This window comes from Panthera uncia, assembly GCF_023721935.1.
Source record: "Panthera uncia isolate 11264 chromosome B3 unlocalized genomic scaffold, Puncia_PCG_1.0 HiC_scaffold_1, whole genome shotgun sequence".
Lineage (NCBI taxonomy): Eukaryota > Metazoa > Chordata > Mammalia > Carnivora > Felidae > Panthera > Panthera uncia.
Window position 1 is genome coordinate 111,281,306 of NW_026057582.1, and position 21,731 is coordinate 111,303,036.

At 43.4% G+C, this 21,731-nt stretch overlaps 1 protein-coding gene and 1 pseudogene across 3 annotated transcripts in view; both read right to left on the bottom strand.

Moving 5' to 3' along the window:
• ADPGK (ADP dependent glucokinase) overlaps positions 1-17,410 on the bottom strand; it is a 28,152-nt gene extending 10,742 nt beyond the window's left edge. For 2 of the 3 annotated variants that reach the window (XM_049613832.1, XM_049613831.1), the window contains exons 1-3: positions 17,119-17,410; positions 10,352-10,577; positions 9,002-9,064 (exon numbers count right to left, since the gene is read on the bottom strand). In XM_049613832.1, the coding sequence (XP_049469789.1) occupies positions 9,002-9,064; positions 10,352-10,577; positions 17,119-17,345 (516 nt within the window). In that variant the 5' untranslated portion in view covers positions 17,346-17,410. The remainder of the gene's footprint in view (positions 1-9,001; positions 9,065-10,351; positions 10,578-17,118) is intronic. The other variant, XM_049613833.1, reaches the window with a different exon arrangement.
• A 1,360-nt stretch (positions 17,411-18,770) lies between these two features.
• On the bottom strand, positions 18,771-18,851 carry LOC125910427 (uncharacterized; annotated as a pseudogene).
• Positions 18,852-21,731: the final 2,880 nt, after the last annotated feature.

The following is a 21,731-nucleotide window of genomic DNA, read 5'->3' on the forward strand; positions in this document are numbered from 1 at the left end:
ACATTTAGCAACAAAGGACAATGAGCCATAACAGGAAAGAAAAATAAACCCAAAGCAGAGTAAAACGTACAAATGCCCCATCAATAACCTTAAAAGAATTTCCAGATATACACATTCTGAAAGAATTCATTACCAGCAGACCTGCACTACAAGAAACGTTAAAGGAAATCCTTCACGCAGAAGGAAAATGATACCAGATGGAAATAAAGACCTAAACAAAGGAATGAAGAGCACCAGAAATGGTGACTCTGGATAAGCACATAAGACCTTTTTCTTATTATTTAAACCTCTTCAAAAGATAATCAACTGCTTAAAGAGCAATACTAACAACATAGAATGAGGTTTACAATATACACAGAAGTAAACCACATGACAATAGCACTATAAAGACCGGAGGGGAGAAATGGAAGCACCTATTTACTATAAAGTATTTACATTATACATGAAGTATGATATCACTGACAACAGACTGTGACAGCTAAAAACATACACTATAAATCTTAAGGCAACCACTGTAATAACAAGGAATTATAACTAATAAGCCAAAGAAGATAATATGAAAGCTAGAAAATAATTCAAAAGAGTGCAGAAAAAGAGGAAAAAGGGAAGATAAAGAGCTTGGACAGAAAATAAATAGCAAGATGTTAGATTTAAAGTTATCTAATCTATTAAGAAATATATTAAATGCAAATGGCCTAAACAGTCCAATTCAGAGAGACTGTCAAAGTGGATTAAAAACCAAGCCCCATGTAGTGCCTGGGTGGCTCAGTTGGTTAATAAGTAGCTGACTTTGGCTCAGGTCTTGATCTCATGGTCTGTAGTTTCAAGCCCTATGTCAGGCTCTGTGCTAATAGCTTAGAACCTGGAGCCTACTTCAGATTCTGTGTCTCCCTCTCTCTCTGCTCCCTCCCCTGCTCACACTCAGTCTCTCAAAAATAAATAAACATTAAAAAAAAATTAAAAAGCAAGCCCCAGGGGCGCCTGGGTGGCGCAGTCGGTTAAGCGTCCGACTTCGGCCAGGTCACGATCTCGCGGTCCGTGAGTTCGAGCCCCGCGTCGGGCTCTGGGCTGATGGCTCGGAGCCTGGAGCCTGTTTCCGATTCTGTGTCTCCCTCTCTCTCTGCCCCTCCCCCGTTCATGCTCTGTCTCTCTCTGTCCCAAAAATAAATTAAAAACGTTGAAAAAAAAAAATTAAAAAAAAAAAAAAAGCAAGCCCCAAATACATGTTGCCTACAAGAAATATATTATTTATTAACTAAACTATGAAATCTAAGTCATCATTTTATATACTTTGCAACTACTAGTATGGTGTTTTTATCTGGTTACATTATTACTATTATTTTTTATTGAAGTTTGGTTGACATACAATGTTACATTAGCTTCAAGTGTACAATACAGTGATTCAACAAGTCTATGTGTTTTGCTATGCTCACCACAAGTGCAGCTAGCTACCATACCTCATCCAGACGACGCTGTAACAATACCATCAACTAGATTCCCTATGCTATACCTTTCATCCCCATGACTTTTTCATTCCATAACTGGAGGCCTGTACCTACCACTCCACTTCACCCATTTTGCCCATCCTCTCACTGCCCAAGCAATACATTTGAAATAAAGACATCAATAGGGAAAAAAGAGAAAAATGGGAAAAGATATATCACACTAACACTAATCAAAAGAAAGCTATGATAGCAAACTTTAATCAAAATGGATTTCAAAGAATATTTCAAAGAACATAAAATGACTTTCTTTATGCTTGGCACTGATAAAGGGAGTCAATTCATGAAGAGGATATAACAATCATAAATAGTTATACACTTAACGACAGAGCTTAAAAATACAGAGCAAAAAGGTATAGAACTGTGAAGGAAAAAAGTCTACAAGTACACATGTAGATGTCAATACCTGCCCCACAATAATTAATAAATCAAACAGACACAAAATCAATAAAAATACAGAAGACCTGAACAACATTCCCAACCAACTTGGTCTGACATTTATAGAACATTCCATTCAACGATAGCAGAATATACATGCTTTTAAGTGCACATGAGACTTCACCAAGATAGACCATTTTCTAGGCCATGAAAAAGTCTCAATAAATTTAACAGGAATCAGAGGAGCACATTCTCTGACCAGAATGTAATTAAAATAGAAATCAATAAAAGAAAGATATCTGGAAACACCCCAAAATGTTTAGAAATGAAATCACACACTTTTAATAGTTCATGGATGGGCTATCAAACAGCCCATCTCAAGAAATCACAGGGGTATTAGAAAGCACTATGAACTGAATGAAAAGAAAAACACACTGTATGGACAGCTGAGGATGCAGTTAAAGAAGTATTTAAGGGGAAATTTATAGCACTAAATCCCTGTATCAGACAACAGGAAAAGTCTCAGATCAATGACCTGGGCTTCTACCTTAAAGTAGAAAGAGAAGAGCAAGTTAAACAACATAAAAACTAATGAAATACAAAAGAAAAAAATAATAGAGAAAAACTGATAAAACCTAAAGCTCATTATTGATTAAAAAGATCAATAAAACTGATAAACCTCTAAGCAAATTGATCAACGGGGGGGGGGGGGGGGGGGGGGGGGGGGGGGGGGGAAGGATCATGAGGGGAACTTGCAAAGTATAAAGATCCTGAGCTCACCTCCTCCCACAGATACACCGAGGCTGCAACTGCATATAGAACAACTCTTCCTGAGAATGACCTGAAGAGCAGCAGGAACAACTCTTCCACATTAAAGACATAAAGAAAAAGACATACTGAGAAGGGCAGAAGGGAAAGAGACACAGCCTGGTCGTGAACCAAATCATCGATGTGCTGACCCGCAAGTGGGAGGGATATCACGGATGTGGAGGTCTTCCCTGAGGAGTGAGGGGTTCAAACCCTACACTGGACACTCCTTGCCCTATGCATCTGCATGGGAAAGAGAAGCCTCCGTAGTATCTGGCTTTGAAAATCAGAGGGGCTTAACTCTGGGGGAGCAGGAAGGTTATAGTAAATGGAGACTTCACTATTAAAGGGCCTGCACAGAATCTCAATCACTCTAAGACCCAGTGCAGAGGCAGCGGTTTGAGAAGCACCTGAGAAGACACTTACTAATTTTAGGACATGTGCTGGAAGGACAGGGATCTGCAGGAACTTTCTCTGGGAACAGAAGCTTAGCAGGTACCATTTTTTTGCCCTCCTTCAGCCTAGCTGGCCTGACACTAAGGAGCAAAAGTTCTAACACTATATATCTACTTTACTACAACTGCTCACCCTGTTCCCACATTCTCCTGCAGACCTCTTCTGCCCAGCCTGCCCACCCTGGCAGGCACCTGTCTGAAGTGGCTCTTGCCCACCACACCTGGTAGGCAGCCTCAGCTGGGATCTGCGACCCTCCAAAGCGACTCCTGCCCCAGGTAGGGGCAGGCCACCCCAACCACCAGTACCCCTCATAGGCTAGGCCTCTGAAATAGCTAGGCAAAGCCCACCCACCAGGGTGCCTACAGCAGTTGCATCCCAGACACAACGGGTGGATGTGTGCAGCCCACAAGGCAAAGCTCCAGAGTGCCTCTGCTTGACCAGGGGTGACTGTACTTGTGGGCCCCGAAGGATACCTTCCACATAAGGCCACCACCTTCAAGAGCATAAGATGTGGCTGAACTACCTAATATATAGGAACAAATACAGAGAGACAGAAAATGAGACAGAGAAATATGTTCCGAAGAAAGAAGACCTCAGAAAAAAACTAAGTGAAACAGAAACAAGCAATCTACCTGATACAAGAGTTCAATGTAATGGTCATACAGATGTTCACTGAACTTGAGAGAAGAGTAGATGAACTCAGTGCAAATTTCAACAAAGAGACAGAAAATAGAAAAAAGAACTAATCAGAACTCAACAACAGCTGTGATGAAACATACACTAGAGGGAATCAACAGCAGCTTGGAGATCACAGAACTGATCAATCTCAGAAGAGACAAAGGGGCAGAAAACCTATTTGAAGAAATAACAACTGAAAACTTCCCCAACCTGGGAGAGGAAACAGACATCCAGGTCCAGAAAGCACAGACAGCCTCAGACAAGATGAAGAAGCCAAGGAGGTCCACACCAAGAAGCATAATAATTAAAATGCCAAAAATTAAAGATAAAGAGAGAATCTTAGAAGCAGCAGGAGAAAAGCAACAAGTTAAGCACAAAGGAACATCTATAAGAATATCAGCTGATTTTTTCAGCAGAAACTGCAGGCCAAAAGGGAGTGACATGATATATTTGAAGAGCTAAAAGGAAAAAACCTACAACCAAGGATATTCTACTCAGGAGAATTATCATTCAGAACTGAAGAAGATAGTTTCCCAAACAGAAGGAGTTCACTACCACTAAACTGACCTTCCAAGAAACGTTAAAGGACTTCTTTAAGTGGAAAAGAAAAGGCCGTAACTAGAAGAAAATTATGAAAGAAAAAAACCTCACTGGTAAAAACAAACAGACAGTAAAGGTAGTCGATCAGCCACTTATAAAGCTAGTGTAAATGCAAAAGACAATAATAGTAAAATAGTAAGATCAACTATCAAGCCCCTGGTTTGTGGGTTTGAGCCCCGTGTCAGGCTCTGTGCTGACAGCTCAGAGCCTGGAGCCTGCTTCAGATTCTGTGTCTCCCTCTCTCTCTGCCTCTCCCCCACTTGTGCAAGCTCTGTCTCTCAAAAATGAATAAATGTAAAAAAAAAAAAAACAAAACATTTTTTAAAAAAAATAAATAAATAAAAATTTTTGCATAGTAAAGGAAATCAAAAGAATGAAAAGGCAACCTACTGAATGGGAGAAGATATCTGCAAGTGATTATCTGATAAAAGATTAATATCCAAAATATATAAAGAACTCAGGGGCACCTGGGTGGCTCATTCAGTTGAGCGTTCTAACTTCGGCTCAGGTCATGATCTCAGTTTGTGAGTTCAAGCCCCGCATCAGGCTCTGTGCTGACAGCTCAGAGTGTGGAGCCTGCTTCGGAATCTGTGTCTCCCTCTCTCTGCCCCTTCCCTGCTCATGCTCTTTCTCTCAAAAATGAATGTTAAAAAAAAAAAAAGAAAATGAAAAAAAAAGACCTCCTACAACTCACACCAAAAAAAAAAAAAAAAAAAATCTGATTTAAAAAATGGGCAGAGGGGGGTGCCTGAGTGGCTCAGTCGGTTAAGCGTCCGACTTCGGCTCAGGTCATGATCTCACGGTCCGTGAGTTCGAGCCCCGCGTTGGGCTGTGTGCTGACAGCTCAGAGCCTGGAGCCTGTTTCGGATTCTGTGTCTCCCTCTCTCTGACCCTCCCCCGTTCATGTTCTGTCTCTCTCTGTCTCAAAAATAAACGTTCGATAAAAAAAAAAAAAAAAAATGGGCAGAGGACTGGAACAGACACATGAAAAGGTGCTCTACATCACTAAACATCAGGGAAATGCAACATAAATCAAAATTACATGAGATCATCTCATGCATCTCAGAATGGCCAGGATCAAAAAGATAAGAAATAAAAAGTACTGATGAGGATATGGAGATAAAGGAACTTGGGCACCACTGATAGGAATGTAAACAGGTGCAGCTACTGTGGAAAACAGTACAGAGATGCCTTAAAAAATTAAAAATAGAAATACCACATGATCCAGTAATTCTACTTCTGGCTACTGACCCAAAGAAAATGAAAACACTAATTCAATGTTTGCTGTAGTATTATTTTCTGTCAACTATACTTTAATTAAAAAAAAAAAACACACACACACAAAAAAAACAAACCAAGATGGGATGCCTGGGTGGCTCAGTCTGTTAAGCAAGTGACTTGATTTCAGCTCATGTCATGATCTCACAGTCGTGGAATTGAGCCCCGTGTCAGGCTGTGTTGGGCATGGAGCCTGCTTCGGATTCTCTCTCCCTCTCTCTGCCTCTCCCCCACTCATGCACGTGCTCTATCTTCCTCTCTCTTTCAAAATATATAAATAAATTAAAAAAAAAAAAAGATGAACTTCTCCCCAAAAAAGACAACATAAATTACCAATATGGAGAATGAGAGAGATAAGATCACTACAGATTCTACAGACCTTAAAAGGATAAGAGATAATTTTATGCCAATAAATTCAACAATTTAGATGACATAAATTCCTTCAAAGATAAAACTATCAAATACCAGAAATACAAATTCTGAATTTCTCTGTATCTATTAAAGAAATCAAATGTGTTGTGAAAAACCTTTCCACATCAAAAACTCCAGGCTCAGAGAGTTTCACTGGTGAATTCTACAAACATTTAAGGAAGGTTATCATACCAAATCCATTTAAAGTGTTTTTAAAAAACATTGAAGTATCTCCCATCTCATTCAGTATTACCCAAATACCAAAACCAGGCAGATACACAAGAAAAATACAGACCAATATCCCTCATGGAAATTGATGTAAAATTTTTAAGCAAAATTTTAGTAAACTGAATCTAGCAATATATAAAAAGGAAAATACATCAGAACCAGGTGCAGTTTATCCTAAGGACACAAGGTCAGTTTAACATTTGAAAACCAGTGTAATTACCACATACCAAACTAGAAAAAGAAAACCATACAATCATCTCAATAAATGCAGAAGCAGCATTTGAAAAAATCCAACATCTATTCCCTATTCTTGGCTAAATAACATAAATACACTTACTAAACGCACTCTTTCTCCTTGCAGTCTGGTTTCTATTCCACCATTCCACTAAATATGCCTTTACTAAATTCACCAGGGTCTACTTCTGAAACACAATATAGCATGGTGATTAAAGAGTGTGGACTCTGGAGCTATACTACTTGGGTTCAAATCCCAGCTCTGTCCCTTACCAGGTGTGTGACCCTGAACAGCTGTAATTTCTCCATGCCTCATTTTTCCTATATACAAAATGAAGATAATAGTAAGACTTCCCTTATAGGGAGTTATGAGATTAAATGAGTTAATATATATCCAAAGCACAACAGTGAATGGCATTTAGTAAGAACTATGTAAGTGTTAGCTATTATTGTTACCTTTGGAAAATACCTAGCACTTAATCTCTGGTTGTTCTCAGATGATCACTCTGTCCATGCTGAGAAGCATTTCAGCAGTTTAAAGTAAATCTGAGAGTGCAGTGTGAGCAGTGAGGTCATGGCAGAGCTAGAATGTGAATCCTGGCTCAATCATTTACTGGCTAGGTGTCCTGGGGCACATTGCTTAACCCCTCTGGACCTCTTTTGTCATGTGTAGAAGGGTAATAGTACTTTATTTCTTCAGATTGTTGTGATGATTATGTAGATGTCTCTTTTCTGGCCTCAATCTCCTACTAAGGCCAGGCTTATTTTACCAGGATGCCTTCCAGCTGGACTGGGTTTAGGCCCAGGTATTCCAGAAACCAACAGTAAATGCTCTTCTCTGAAGAGGTCAATGTTGAAAGGTCAATCTTGTATTCACCCAGGACTTCTAGGGTGTTGTCCTCCCAGAGGCCAGAATGACATGTCAGGGTCAGGAGGGTGGCCTTTTAGGAACCAAGATTCTGATGGGAAGAGCCTGGGCCCTAATGAGCTTATAATTGATCTTTTCTTCTATTAACTGGTGATGTTTCTGTAAGTCATCTTTGGAATTTGTCATCTCTATTTGGGAGTTAATTACTACCCACAAAGACAAGTAGCTGCAAAAAATCTGTATTTTCACCCTCATATTTCATGAGAACTTTAATTCTTATTAAAATGCCAGTGTTCGGGGCACCTGAGTAGCTCAGTCGGTTAAGCGTCCGACTTCAGCTTGGGTCATGATCTCACAGTCCGTGAGTTCGAGCCCCGTGTCGGGCTCTGTGCTGTCAGTTCAGAGCCTGGAGCTTGCTTCGGATTCTGTGTCCCCTTCTCTCTCTGCCCCTCCCCCACTCAGGCTTTATCTCTATCAAAAAATGAATAAACGTTAAAAAAAAATTTTAAATGCCAACGTTCACACTTTAACATGCTCTCCACATCTTTGCACATCCATCTCTTGGTGTACAGTGTGGCTCCAGATGAAATTTTTTCCCCTCAAATAGCTGATTATCTGTATTTCTGAATATATCCCTGGAGTCTTGATTCTGTGCCCCTGACCCATATTTCTATTTTCAGGCTGGTTCTCCCAAACTTGAGGACTGTTTACAGTACCCCCCCAACCCCCCATCATCAATAGCCATATCTATTTTGCACTTCTCAAGTTTGTTTACTCCAGAATCATCATTGTTAAGTCTATCTTCTGTGTCCTCACATAGAAGTGATTCCATTTCAGTAAGCTTTAGATATGTCGTTTCTCCCCTTCTGGCTGCTCTAATCCAAACCTTAATCATTTTACAGTAGGACAACAGCGATAACCTTGCTGGCCTCCCCCTCCCACCAGACCTATTCCACTCATAACAGAGAACTCACTGACTCACGTTATTTTGAACAGAGCAGTAATTTTTAATTCTATTTAAACCAAATGTTTTAAGACTTGAAGACACCTCCTTACTGACCTTCACCTGAGGACTTCATTTCCCAACACTCTGGATCCAGGCTTATCAATATAGTCATCTACATCTTCTCTCATCACTGAATATTCCCCAGTCGTAGGTCCTGATTCCAGAGCCCACAGGCTCTTAACCATCACAAGATATACTATTTAAGAATGTGGGCTGTAGGGTCCTAGGTTAGAATAGTTCCATTTCTGATTAGCTGTGACTTCTCTATGCCTCAAGCTTTATGTGGAAAGCAAGACAATTAAAGTACCAACAAGAGTACCAACTGGTCTCAGCTGTTGCCAGGACTGAACTAACCTATGTAAAGCTCTGTCAGGCACTCAGTAAGCACTGAAAAAACATTAGCTATTACACTACCATTACTATATTGCCTCCTAACAAGACACCTAGGCTCTGGCACATACTAGGTGGCCCATAAACTGAATATTCACTCCTACCCCTAAATTTATTGAAAACACCAGTGAAAGATAGAAGTTTTACACTGGGAATTTGACCTACCTTTAAATCTGAGTTGGCTGCAAATTTCTGTCCAATTAAAGCTGCATTTCCTCCTACATAGTGCTGTAAGATAGTTCAAAGTTATCAGACAATATTTTAGCACAACTATGTTACCCAAGCTTAATAATTTTTTAATTTATTGAATTCATAATCCATTTTTTCCCCAAAACATTTTGAGGCTACCTTATAACAATGCCACACAGATGAGGTTCATAAGATCATTAACCTCATAGGTTAACAATGAGTTAGAAGCAAAGGTGAAAAAAAAAAACCCAAATATGCCAACCATAAAAATCAATATAACTGTCGTAACTGTAGATCAAATCTGACCTTTGGTATGCTGGGGTGATAGTCTGAGGTCTCTGGGCCCACCACTGCCTCTTACTCCATGCGAACCTCAAGAAAGTATCTGGACCATGTGGGCCCTCTAAGCTCTCTCCATCTCTGACAGGTTCTACCCTGTAGACTGGGGATTCTCAAAACAATGTCTTCAAAACAACAGCATCATGTAACCAGGAAACTTCCCAGAAGGGAAGTAAATTCTTGAGTCCCATACATCTACTGAATCAGAAACTCTGGGAGTGGAGCCCAGGAAACTGTTTCAATACCCCCTCTGAGTGATTCTGTGTTTCATGTCTGAGAACCACTAATCTAAACCAGCAATTCTCAACCAGTCTGCTTCTCTCCTCTCCCTAACCCTGGAAACTGACCATGTCTGGAGACATTTTTAACTGTCACACCCAGGGAGGGAAGGGAATGCTACTGTCATCCAATGAGTAGATGCCAGAGACGCTGCTGAACATCTCACAATGGGCAGGACAGCCCCTACAACAAAGTATTAACCAACCCTAAGTGTCAGTAATGCTGAGGTAAGGAGCCTGGCTCTGGAACACTAGAGCAGAGGTGAGGATCCAGCTCTCCCTTGCCATGCAAAAGCTACAACTAGTTCTCTGTGCATTTGGCCTTATTCTGCTCAGGAAGGACTCAGTCATACTACAATTATTCCATGTTGTCAGCCACAAGCAATACCCAACAAGTTAAGAGGTAGGTATCTTTCCCACCTTAAAGTTGGGTAATATGAAAAAAGAGCAATTTAAGGGATGAACCAGAACCAAACTCTTAGTAACTATGCTTCATAAATACTGGCTGAATTTAACTGACTGGAAACAGTGGAGTTAATGGAAGTTCAGATACACAGTCCTACAAAAAGGGATAACACTGCAGAACTGGATTCCCAACAATCACATTTGGGAGAGAATGAAGACAAAGTTTATCAGTTGCTTCTAGGAAGATACAAAAAGGTATCTTTCCCCACCTTCTCTTAATTTACTGCTGGTGAACCAAACAGACCTGGGCTCCTGGGAGCTCTGATGCAATTTGGGCAATGTCATGGAAAGCTTCCTTATCACTGAAGAAGCGCTCAGCTGCCACTCCCTTCCCCATGAAATGAATGAAAGCTTCTTCCAGATCATTCCTTGAATGCAGAATGGTGTGATCTTTCCCATTCCCAGGACTCAGACCAAGCGCCTCCAAGAGCTTCACTCCTGAGAGCACTACATCCACACAGGCATTGACTCTGGAAGGAAGGAAGGAAGGAAGAGGCAGTGTGAAAGAAAAAACCAGAAGTACCTATTCTGCATTTAACAACAGAGAAGTGTTTCCGGGAACATAGTCAAACAGAAAAACAGATGAAGTGGATCTGAAACCTTAACTGGGAAGTACACAGCATATGGCAGAAGGAAGAGTCTTTTATCTGGACGTATGCCAGAATATTTCTGAGGATTGGAACACAGGATTCTTTTCAATAGGTTGGCAAACCTTTGCGAGCTACAAAGAGAAGACAACTGCTCAGCATTTTAGAATAAAGATATCATGATAACACAAATACAGCATTTCCGGGAAAATGCTGGCAGAGCCAAACTGTCTGGATTCACACTGGCTTTGTGACTTGGGCAAGTCAAATTTCTGTGTCTCAGTTTCCTTATTTATAAAATGGCATAATATGGGTATTTAACTTATAGAACTGTTTCAAAGATTAAGTTAATATATGCTTAGGAACACTGGTGCAAAGTAAGCAAAATGTAAGTTTTGGTCAAAAGTCAAGTATCTGATAGCCTACCTCCAAAGACACATGTGGAAGGTGGTAAAACACTAAATACCTAAATGTGTAAATACTCCCAGCTGAAACTCTTAAGAGTTAAGTGGTATCTTAAAGACTCAGGCACACCTGCAGTCTTGTAACGACTCATCACTTGGCAGGTGTTCACTGGACCAATCCATGACCTTAAAGGGCTCCTAAGAAATCAATGCTGCATCACCTGGTTGGCTCTGTGGAATCAAATTATAAACAGTTATGGTTGTCTGGCATGGCCTCTCTCCTGTGTGTGCACAGAAAAGTTCTGGCTTATATTTTTAATGTTAAAAAGCCACCCCTTAAAAGAGAAGGGTGAAATAATTTGGGTAGCTAGATGAGGACCTTCTGCCCCCCAACCCATAGTCACCTTTATTTTTGCTTCTATTGGGGATGTCATTCTTGCCAATGGGGCTAGATGACCACACAGACAGCTTGTAAGCCTCTGAGAGAACCTAGGCCCACAGAAGGCCAATAAATAGCTCCTGGTGAGAAGGGGGCTGGGCTTCCAGGTGAAATCCAAGCAGCTTCAAACCAGGAAGTATAACCATCAATAAAGAAGGACCTGAAGGACTGGATTCTAGTGTGGAATATGGCTACAATGTTTCCCTTCTAGTCTCTTAAAAAAAAAAAAAAAATCCTCTGGATCTGGAAATTAACAAAGTCATTAATGGTGGTAAACCCTAAGAGGAATGAGATTGGGTAAGGGAGAGGAATTTAGTTTTTCATTAGATTTCTAATTTTTATAAGCATGTATTATGTTTATAACTGAAAAGCACTATAATTTTTAAAAGGTTCATATGCAGACTACATATAAGGTTTACAATGGCAAGGAAGAGACACATCTCTCCTAGTGATACAAACTGACTACACCCTCTTCATAAGGATGCTTTATTTTTCCCCTATGGATCCCATGCTTTAAAAAAGATTTCTGCCTACCAATCAGCATTTAAATATTCAAATTTACTTATTCTTTTAAAATTAAAGATACATACATACTCTGGTCAACTGGAAAGGCATAATCTAAGAGTTACTATGCCCTTCAGTGCATAAAACACACTGACATTCATGTGGCAGGAACTTAACGGTGTTTAAAAAACATCCCTTTCACAGCCCTGCATGATCATAAACCAAGCAAACCTTATCAACCAGTCTCAACTCCACCTCATACAGGGTGTTCTTTATTTCTACTGTATGCAACATTATATATCTAAAGGGTAGACTCTTAACACATCGCCTTCATATCCAGTGATGTGCTGAGACCTTGAATAGAGTTTGATTCTTTAAAGATGGGAATGGGGGAAGTTTGCAAAAGTTACAAAAAAACCAAAAGGAACAATGTTCAGCATACTTTGCAATACAAGACAAAACTCAACAGAATTTTGACTTAAAAAAATGTAACTACCATAGGAACATTTTCCACCTCCCAACTTAATCATGCCATGACTACAAAGGGGAAAAAATCTTATAAAAGGAAAACATTTTATTCAGTAGCTTTTAGTAAAAAGGGATCATTGAACATCTCTGTGCCAGACACCAAACTAAGTACTTCTCCATGTGCTTTCTAGTCACCCTTTAACCAGAGCAAGAATCTTCCTCTGCACTTACCTCAATTCAACAGCATCTGAAAATGTAAACAAGCACATTACCTACGTCGCTTTATTACCAGCGGAATGAGAGGGAGGGAGCAAAAGAACCAGAAGACAAAATTATGCTCGTTTGACTTCAGGCAGAATTTCACAGTTGAGTACAGAAGGTATAAAAGATTGTAATGTGAGTTTGAAGGAAGACACAGATGCAATAACTGGAAACTAAAGCAAGGCAACAGATACTGAATGTCCAAACAAGAGGAAGGACTAGAAGGACAGGGAAGCCTCGGCTTCCGTGCCCTACTGCCAGAGGTTTGTTGGGGGGCTGGGGAAGGGGGCACAGTTCCCCTTCTAGACTGTAAATTCTTTAAAGGCAAGGATGGTGGTTCTCATCACCTCCCTTCTGTTTCATTATCCGTAAAATGTTTCCTGAAGTTCTTCCTAGCTTAACCCTATACCTGAGATATTTACAATGGGTAATCATAATCACCAGAAGATGCAGAACTGCAGAGAAGAGAGATCCAAAGGTGCAGGGGCAGTGGTCCCTGCGCTGAACTCTGGATGGTGCTCTGGTCAGAGAGAGAAGGCTGGTATTTCTGAAGCAATGCATGTGAGGCAGGTGTTTTCAGAGAGATCACACCAGTTTGCAAAACACGGTAAGATAGGCAAGTAGTTCTCACTGCTTTCAGCTGAGAAAAGCTGAGGCTGGAGGCTGACTGACATTCCAAAGGCCACAAATGGAGGAGGCTAAATTCAAACCCAGATTTATCCGATACTGAAGCCCTTGCAGGCAGTGTGCACAAGCACAGGTGCAGATGAAGAGATTAACTTTACGTGTGGATACAGTAAGAATGTGGATCTAGTTAGAGAGGAGTGGAGTATGACAGGCTTCAAAGGTCAGGGAAAAGCCAGGTATTGCGGAATGAACACTAGGTTCATGATTCACTCAATGGGTCTCAGGCACCAGAGTCCGATTTTGGAGCAGAGGAGGTGGCACATTTTAGAAAGGTGTGGTAGCGTGCCCACCACTGACCATCTTTCTTGAAACATGTCCTATCCGTTTTTTCTCTGGGTCCTTTCCACCAGCCCCCTACATGCTGGTGCCTCCCAGAATTCCACCCTTGCCATTTACTTTCCTTTCTTGCTCTCTTCCAGGGCAATCCTATCCAGTCTCTGACCTCAACTTAACCATTGGCATCTCCAAAGCCTGCAAGCCTGCTCCTCAATATGCTCCTAAACTTCAGCCTGTCAGCTGAAGGCTCAGTTTCATTTGAAATCCCACAAGCAGGCACAGTGCCCCCTCCTCTGAAATCCAACCTGTTACTTTTCAACACAAACTTGATCTCTTTTCTTAGTCTCATAGCAATAATGTGGCATGAACAAGATCGGAGCCAGAGACCGGCTTACCTTGTGACTCTGGTAGTTAACAGCTGTGTAATCTTGGGCCAATCAACATTTCTAAAGCTTTGGTTTACTTATCTATGAAAACTGGATGACAATATTTGTATCTATGTACATAAGGTTATAAAATGCCCGATGCTAAAAACTTGTCATTCTGGACTGCCTTTCTTTACCACACTCAACCTGTTAACAAATTTCACATTTAGTACACTGCAAATGAAAAAAGGCTCTTCTCTCCCTTCACCCAGACCCTACAACGGCCTCTTAACTAAGGTCAGGATGTCAAGACTTTCCTCCTTATTAACCACACTACATTGTGCATCCAGAGTGCAAGTGAAAGTGTGTGTTCTCCTGAGAAGTCAAACTACAACATCCCCTCCCCCAAATGAAATTCTAGGACAAGTACTGCAACTTCTCTCACCTACTCCTTGCACATCACCATCTTTAGGGCTAAAATCCCTTTGGATAATGAAAAATGTTACCAACGGATGTCTGTTACCCACAAAAGTGATGTGAAACTGTCAATCAGGTTACAGCCATGGCTCAAAACCCACCCTTTACGTTCCTACCAGTTATTCTCAGCAAAGAACTTAGTCTTATTTACCTGCTTATAAACCTTTACTGCCCTCCTACCACCTACCCTGATATGAAAGGCCCTTCTCAGCATCATTTACTCACCTCTCTCTACCATAAGGTCCTTGCCCTCAAAACAGGGCCAACTTGCTGTTCCTAAACTGTGTACTTCACATTTGGTTCTCTCTGCTTAGGTGGTCTTATCCCCCCACCCCACCCCACCCCACTTCTGTGAAGAAATCCCATTTTTTCTCTAGGGCCTATCCCATGCAGTCACTATAGCAGATTATATTGTCCAAGATGGTCACAAGATGTTCCATCCTTTTTACAATGTGATGTTGACACTCCTTCCATCAAGATGTGCTCTAAGTCCCATCCATTTGAAACCAGTTGGACTTAGGACTGTGGTAGAAGTAACGCTGTGCTTTTAAGATTAGGTCGTAAAAGGCATTAAGGCTTCTGCCTGGTCGTCTTGGAACATACTATTTACTCTGCTATGAGAAACCTACATAGCTAGCTGCACAGAACGCCTGTAGGTGCTCAGGATGTAGCTGAGGCTGTAGCTGACAACCACAATCAACCTTTCAAGAGGATTCCAGTCCCAGACACCATCTGACTGAAGCTGCCCCTCCAGTGAGAACTGCCTAGCAGAGCCTAACTGAACCTGAGAATCAGAAAAGATAATAAAATGACCATGTGCTAAAGCTACCAAGTTTTGGGGTGATCTGTGATTTAGTAAATGTAACATCACCTTCTCAGAGCATTTTCCAAAGCCTCATCCTGGGAAGAATTAGTAATCCTTTGAGACACAAGGCTACCTTGTTTTTAGCCCTAGTTCTGCAAAGCACTTCTGATAACTGTTACAGAGAGCGCTGTGTGCCCCTGTCCCCCACCAATTCATATGCTGAAGCATTTACCACAAATGTGACTGTTTTTGGAGATAGGGACTATTTAATCTAACAGGGCTAAGAGACACCAGGAGTGTGCATGCACAGAGAAAAGGCCAGATCGGTACACGGTGAGAAAGGGGCATCTGCAAGTCAGAAAGAGAGGACTCAGTAGAAACCAATCTTGCCAGCACCTCACCTTGATCTGAGACTATCAGCATCTAGAACTGTTGAGAAAATAAATTTCTGTTGTTTGAGCCACTCAGTCTGTGGTATACTGTTATGGCAGCATGAGCACTAATAATAAATATATCTCTTTTCAACAAATGAGGCGGGGATCTTGCTTCACCCATTTCTGTATTCTCAGAACCTAGCACAGACCTGACACATACCATGCAGTTGATGATTTTTGTTGAATGTGCATAAAACCAGGGAGGACAATTAAGAAGCTGATAAGGAAGTTGGTGAAAGGGCCTGAACTTGAAAGAAGAGATAAAAGGGGATATATCTGAAGGAACAATACACTGGTATTAAAAAACAAAACAAAACGAAAAAACTAGCTAACGTTTGAGTGCTCTTTACAGCAGAAGGCATGCTAGATTACACGATTATTTTGTCTAACCTTCAGGATAACTTGGCTCTACCTTAGCCTTCCCCCAGCACTCACAAAAACCAGCAGAATATTTCATAGATGGCCTGCTTTTGTATGGTGCTTTAAAGGTGAAGACAAGATATTTAAGTCGAACTGAGACAGGGTTTAAAGTTTGTGTGAGGAGAACAAATACATTTTTTTTGGAGAGGAACACAAAGAAAGGAGGCGCTGTGAGCTGGGAGAACCTTATATATGCCATGTCACTGAAGTCAAGGGAAGAAAAAAGTTTCAAAAAGGGAAACTCTTTAGCGCGTGCAAGACTGCAGACAGTTGGCAGTGAAGACTTAAAAAAAAAAAAAAAAAAAGGCAGTTGAACTGGAAAATCAACAAGTCACCAGTGAGTTTTGAGAGAGTAGTTTCAGTAGAGTGGGGGTCTCCCGGACGTTCAGGAAGCGAAAATAAGGGAAATAAAGTCAGCAGTTAAAGGCAGCGACCAGGCCACTCAAGAAGTTCAGAAGCAAGAGGATGAGCGCCGTAAGACCAGGTGTCTTTGACCGCAAAAAGGCAGACGAGCCGAAACAGGAATGAAAGAGACTGGAACATGAGGGTGTCAGGCTGCGCGGGATTTGCAAGAAGCTATTAGGCTGGTCCTACCAAGACGAGAGAAGGATGCAGAGGCTAGCCGAGAGCAAAAAGCAGTCTGGTGAGTCCTTGCAGCAGCGACGAACGGGGCTCGTCCTAGACGTCTGACGCTTCTCGTCAAGGAGGCAGCGTGGACACCAGCGCCGAGGGGCCTCCCGGAGACATCTAGGAACCCCTGTTTCCGCGCGGCTCTACCTCCCAGCTCCCCAGCCGCCCGAACTCCGCCAATGTGGCCCTAAGAGGCCCGGAGCGCCCGCACCTCCTTGGAGAGACCCTGAGACTCAGGCCCCGCAGGCACTCACCCCACGGCCACGCGGCGCCAACGCCGGGCCGGCCGTACAATGAGCGCGTCCCAGGCGGCCGCCAAGCGGCCCTCAGGGGAGCCGGGTCCCGGGGGCGCGGGCGCCAGCTGTAGCGAGCTCCACAGCGAGCGCAGCGCCGAGCCGGGCAGCTGCGGCTCCAGCAGGAGGACACAGCCCACCGCCAGCGCCAGGAAGCCGGCGTACGCAGAGCCGCGCCACAGCGCCATGGGGACCGAGGCGCCGCAGCGTCCAGACAGCTCCTTTCCCGGCCCGCGCCTCTTCCGTCTCGGCGTGCGCCGACGTCCACACGCGCCACGTCACGCCAGTGCGCCGCGGCCCCCGGGGGCGGGCTGGGGGCGGGGCTCCGCGCCTCTCCGCTGGTGCCAACTCTGGCGCTGGGGGGCGCGGTTGCGAGGCCCTGTAGGAGGTTGGACAAAGGCCCGAACGCGGAGCCGGCAGGCAGGCCCCGCGCGTCCCCCCCACCTCCCAGCGCCATCCCGGACCCGAAACCAGAGGGGCGAGGGCACGTTTGTTTTTCCAATACGAGGGAACAGACGGATTATGAAGAAGCGGGCCAACCTCACGTTAATCTTTGAGCCGGTCAGTGTCCCCGCTTGAGCAGCGCCTGCGTTTGCCGGGAAGGACACCAGTTACACTCCCCGTCTTTTAAGCCATCCCTCCGCGTGTGTCCATCCTCCACCGCTGATTTAACAATTCCTCTTCCTCCCGGGGGGAATTAGCTAAGAGGGCAGCAGCGCCGCAGCGAGCCCCTGGGGCGCGCGTGGCAGGGGATTCTGCTCCTTTAGAGGGTAGCCGAGGCCTTCGGCCACTCGAGGCCCATTCCAAGACGGGAGAGCCAGCAGTGTTCCTCCTCTACGGATGATCACATTCAAGCCTTAAGATAACCCTCTGGGGGGCGCTGTTCCCTTTAACAATATCAGAAAAAACGCACACAGGCACACAATCTTGTGTTAGGGAGGTTATGGACTTGGGTTAAGAAAGACTGGTTTCTCTTCTTTTCCCTTGGTAGTAGGGCTTCAACCCAGGTAGGCCCTGTCTTCCTCGTTGGGGCCCTCTTTCTACGAGCCCACATTGAAACCAGTGAAGCTAGGCTTGTTGCCAGTTCCTTCTCAGTGGCCACCATGTACCTCCTGATCTTCTTCCCTGGCCTGTTGCCATTTTTTCTCCTTACTGGCTTTGTGTCCGACTTTCCACTCTGCCTCTGACCTTTGGACTTGGCAATGAAACTTAATTTCCCTAGCTTTGATCTTGGGCTATAGGGTTTATTCCCCCACCTCCCACACTCCCCAACCCCCACATCACCTGCTCTTCCCCCTCCTGGCCATCTACCTTCTAGCTCACCCCATCCAGCCCACCTGATCCCTGATCGTAGCAGCCTTTTCAAAGGAGATGTTCACACAGGAAGAGATTTGGGCTGCTATAGGAAAAGAAAGAAGCCAAGGAGCCAGTAAGATTTGCGTGGAGCCACAAAACGGTCTTCTCTAGAGTTGCCTGTCCCTTCTCTCTCCTGAGATGTGTCAAATCAGTTCCTAGAGAAACTATTCCCTCTCATGGCCCACAGTGGGCATGTTTCCCTACCATCCCAGAGATGACTGGACCAGCACCTAACTCAAAAGCAGGGAATCCACCAATGGCAGAGAACACTTCTCAATTAGCAATAATTTTGCCTCAGATAAACCTCATTGGCTATGATACTGCCCCTGCACAAAGCTCACAGAACACTTCTCTCTACTGAGAATTTGGACCAAGAGTCAAGAGTCCGTGGCTAGGTGTGTTTGTTTGTTTTTCTTTTCCTTTTCTGGACCCGCAAGGTCACATAGGCTTGATGGTCAGATAGAGTTAGTTAAATATATTTCCAAGATGAAGTTTTGGGGGCGCTCAGGAAACTGTGGGAGGACCATGGAGCAGACAGTCCTAGAGATACAGGGAAATGCTCCACACCAGAGTCATGTGGAAAAAAAGCTGCCTGGGGCTTTACCTTCTGGCTCCCAAGGTAGCTGCTGAACTGCCAGCACTTTGAAACTAATGCTTCTGCTTCTTTCCAGGCTTGCCAGAACTACCCCTGCCCCCTTAACCCCTCAGTTTTATTAAGATATAATTGACATGTCAGTTATAACACTGTATAAGTAAGGTGTCCAACATAATGATTTGATACATGTATATACTGCACCATGATTATAATAAGTTTAGTTAACATCACTACCTCGCATAGTTACAACATTTGTTTCTTTGTATTTAAGTTGTACTCTCTTAGCAGCTTTAAAATACATGATACTAGGGGCACCTGGGTGGCCCAGTCCACTCAGCATCTGACTTCTGCTCAGGTCATGAACTCACAGTTCATGAGTTTGAGCCCATGTCGGGCTCTGTGCTGACACCCCAGAGCCTGGATCTTCTTCAGATTGATTCTATCTCTCTCTCTCTCTCTCTGTGCCCCTCCCTGCTCATTCTCTGTCTCTCAAAAGTAAATACATGTTAAAAATTAAAAAGAAAAAAATACATTATACTAGAACTTTGGATTTAGCCACAGAAACAAAACTACAGCAGCTTGAATAAAATGGAGATTTATTTCTCATGTAAAAGTCCACATGGGGTGCCGGTACTCTGTGGGCTGCAGCCATCTGTCCATTGTTGAGGCTGCTCTGGGGCTCTTGCTGGTTGGTCGCTCAGTGTAGGTTTGTGTTGTGGGTGATGGCAGGGCTGGACAAAGAGCCCAGAGTGTGGACCTCAGTTCCAACTGAGAACAGCAGCAGGAGCTATAGGAAGAATACCAGTTACATTTGCCAGTCGTGGCAGAGTCTGATGTGACTTCTGGTCACCTGTACAATCACAGTGGCCTTAAATTCCCTCTCACTTATCAGGAGCTCGGGGGTGAGCATTCAGCTATTTTTTGGTGCTACGACCCCGCTTAAAATATTTCCTTAATGAAAAATAGTCATTTTGGATTCTGATAATCTTATCTGTTTAGAGAGTCTGCAATGCATTGCAAGCAATTTTTCTAGAGGTTAGATTTCTGGGGGCAATCATACAAAAGAGCCCAGAATGGGCAGCCATGGCTCCATTCTCTAGGCTGAACAAAGAAAAAGGGGCTGGGCAGGCCTCAAGACACCCCTTCCCCCCACTCAAATTGCTTCCAGACATGGCCTATTGCAGTTGGTTCTCTCTTAGGATCTTGAAATGAGAAAAAAAAAGCAATTTGGTTCCAGAAAATTCAGAGGCAAATGGAGGCCCCAGGTGTCCCCCCCAAGACCCTGACCTGGAAGGCCAAGGTGCAGATCCCATATTTCTACAAGGAATTGGCAGAGTGCTATCAGTTCCCAAATTAGCCTGAAGCTTCGGCTTTGACAACAACACAAGTCAACACCACCCATGTGATCAGAGGGGTTTTAAGGAGCAAGTTTGTTCCCACACTGGAACAGAAACTAAAGTGGTACCAAATAGTCCTTATGTAAGCTGGGCTAACCCACTTTTCCACAGTTGCAGGCCTGTGGAGTTTCATCCAAGCTGCTCTCCGAAGTCCACACTGTGTCAAGGCCTTTGCTCAAGCCAGAGACACAGACCACCACAGGCCACACCCAAAGGCCAGAGTGAGAGCTCAGCTTTGAAGATTGTAGAAAACTCTAAGGAGACAAAAGAGAAGGGATAAAGGATCCTAGGATCTGAAAAGAGAAAGTTTTATGTCTGCAGCCATAGCCCTGGGCAATCAGACACCCTCCTCCCTGATCTGCCATCAGGAGGGCACTAGAAGAGCTAGGAGGATAGGTTGCTGAACAAGGAAAGGCAGAGTGTTAAAGGCATAGGAGCCAGGTGACATGATGTCAGCTGCAAATCATGATAGCTCATGGACATTAATAGGACCTCCTGCATAGATTAGGGCAAAGAACTTCTTAGTTTGTGGGGATGCAACAGTGTGGTGGCGCTGGATTTCTTTGGGCTTTGGGATTAACTGCTCTGGGCCAGGAAGAAGTGCTGAGCGTGGGAAAGTGGGAGGGGCAGAGCTGCCTGGGCTTCTATCTGGCAGGGGCCTATGAGCTTCACAGGGCAAATGTGTAAGGGGGCCGTGTGAGGCATGCTTCTGGAACATAGCTGTCACACTGGCTGCTGTAGCCTGTTCACACTAGGGACCCTCCAGCTTGGTGCTCCTCTGCAGGCTGTATAAACCAGCCCTGCTGTAGGTCCTGGAGGATGATACAGCCATCAGATCTGGGTTCTGTAATATTTGCCGTGTATGTTTAGAAGGAAATGGAAAGTTTGCCTTTTAACTGCATTTCCTCTCTTTTTATTTTTTATTTATTTATTTATTTATTTATTTATAATTCTTTTAACATTTATTTTTTTATTTTTTTTCAATATATGAAATTTATTGTCAAATTGGTTTCCATACAACACCCAGTGCTCATCCCAAAAGGTGCCCTCCTCAATACCCATCACCCACCCTCCCCTCCCTCCCACCCCCCATCAATCCTCAGTTTGTTCTCAGTTTTTAAGAATCTCCTCTCTTTTTAAAAAATGTTTATTTATTTGTTTTCAGAGAGAGAGTGGGAGAGGGGCAGGGAGAATCCCAAGCAGGCTCTGTGCTGATACCCAGTGCT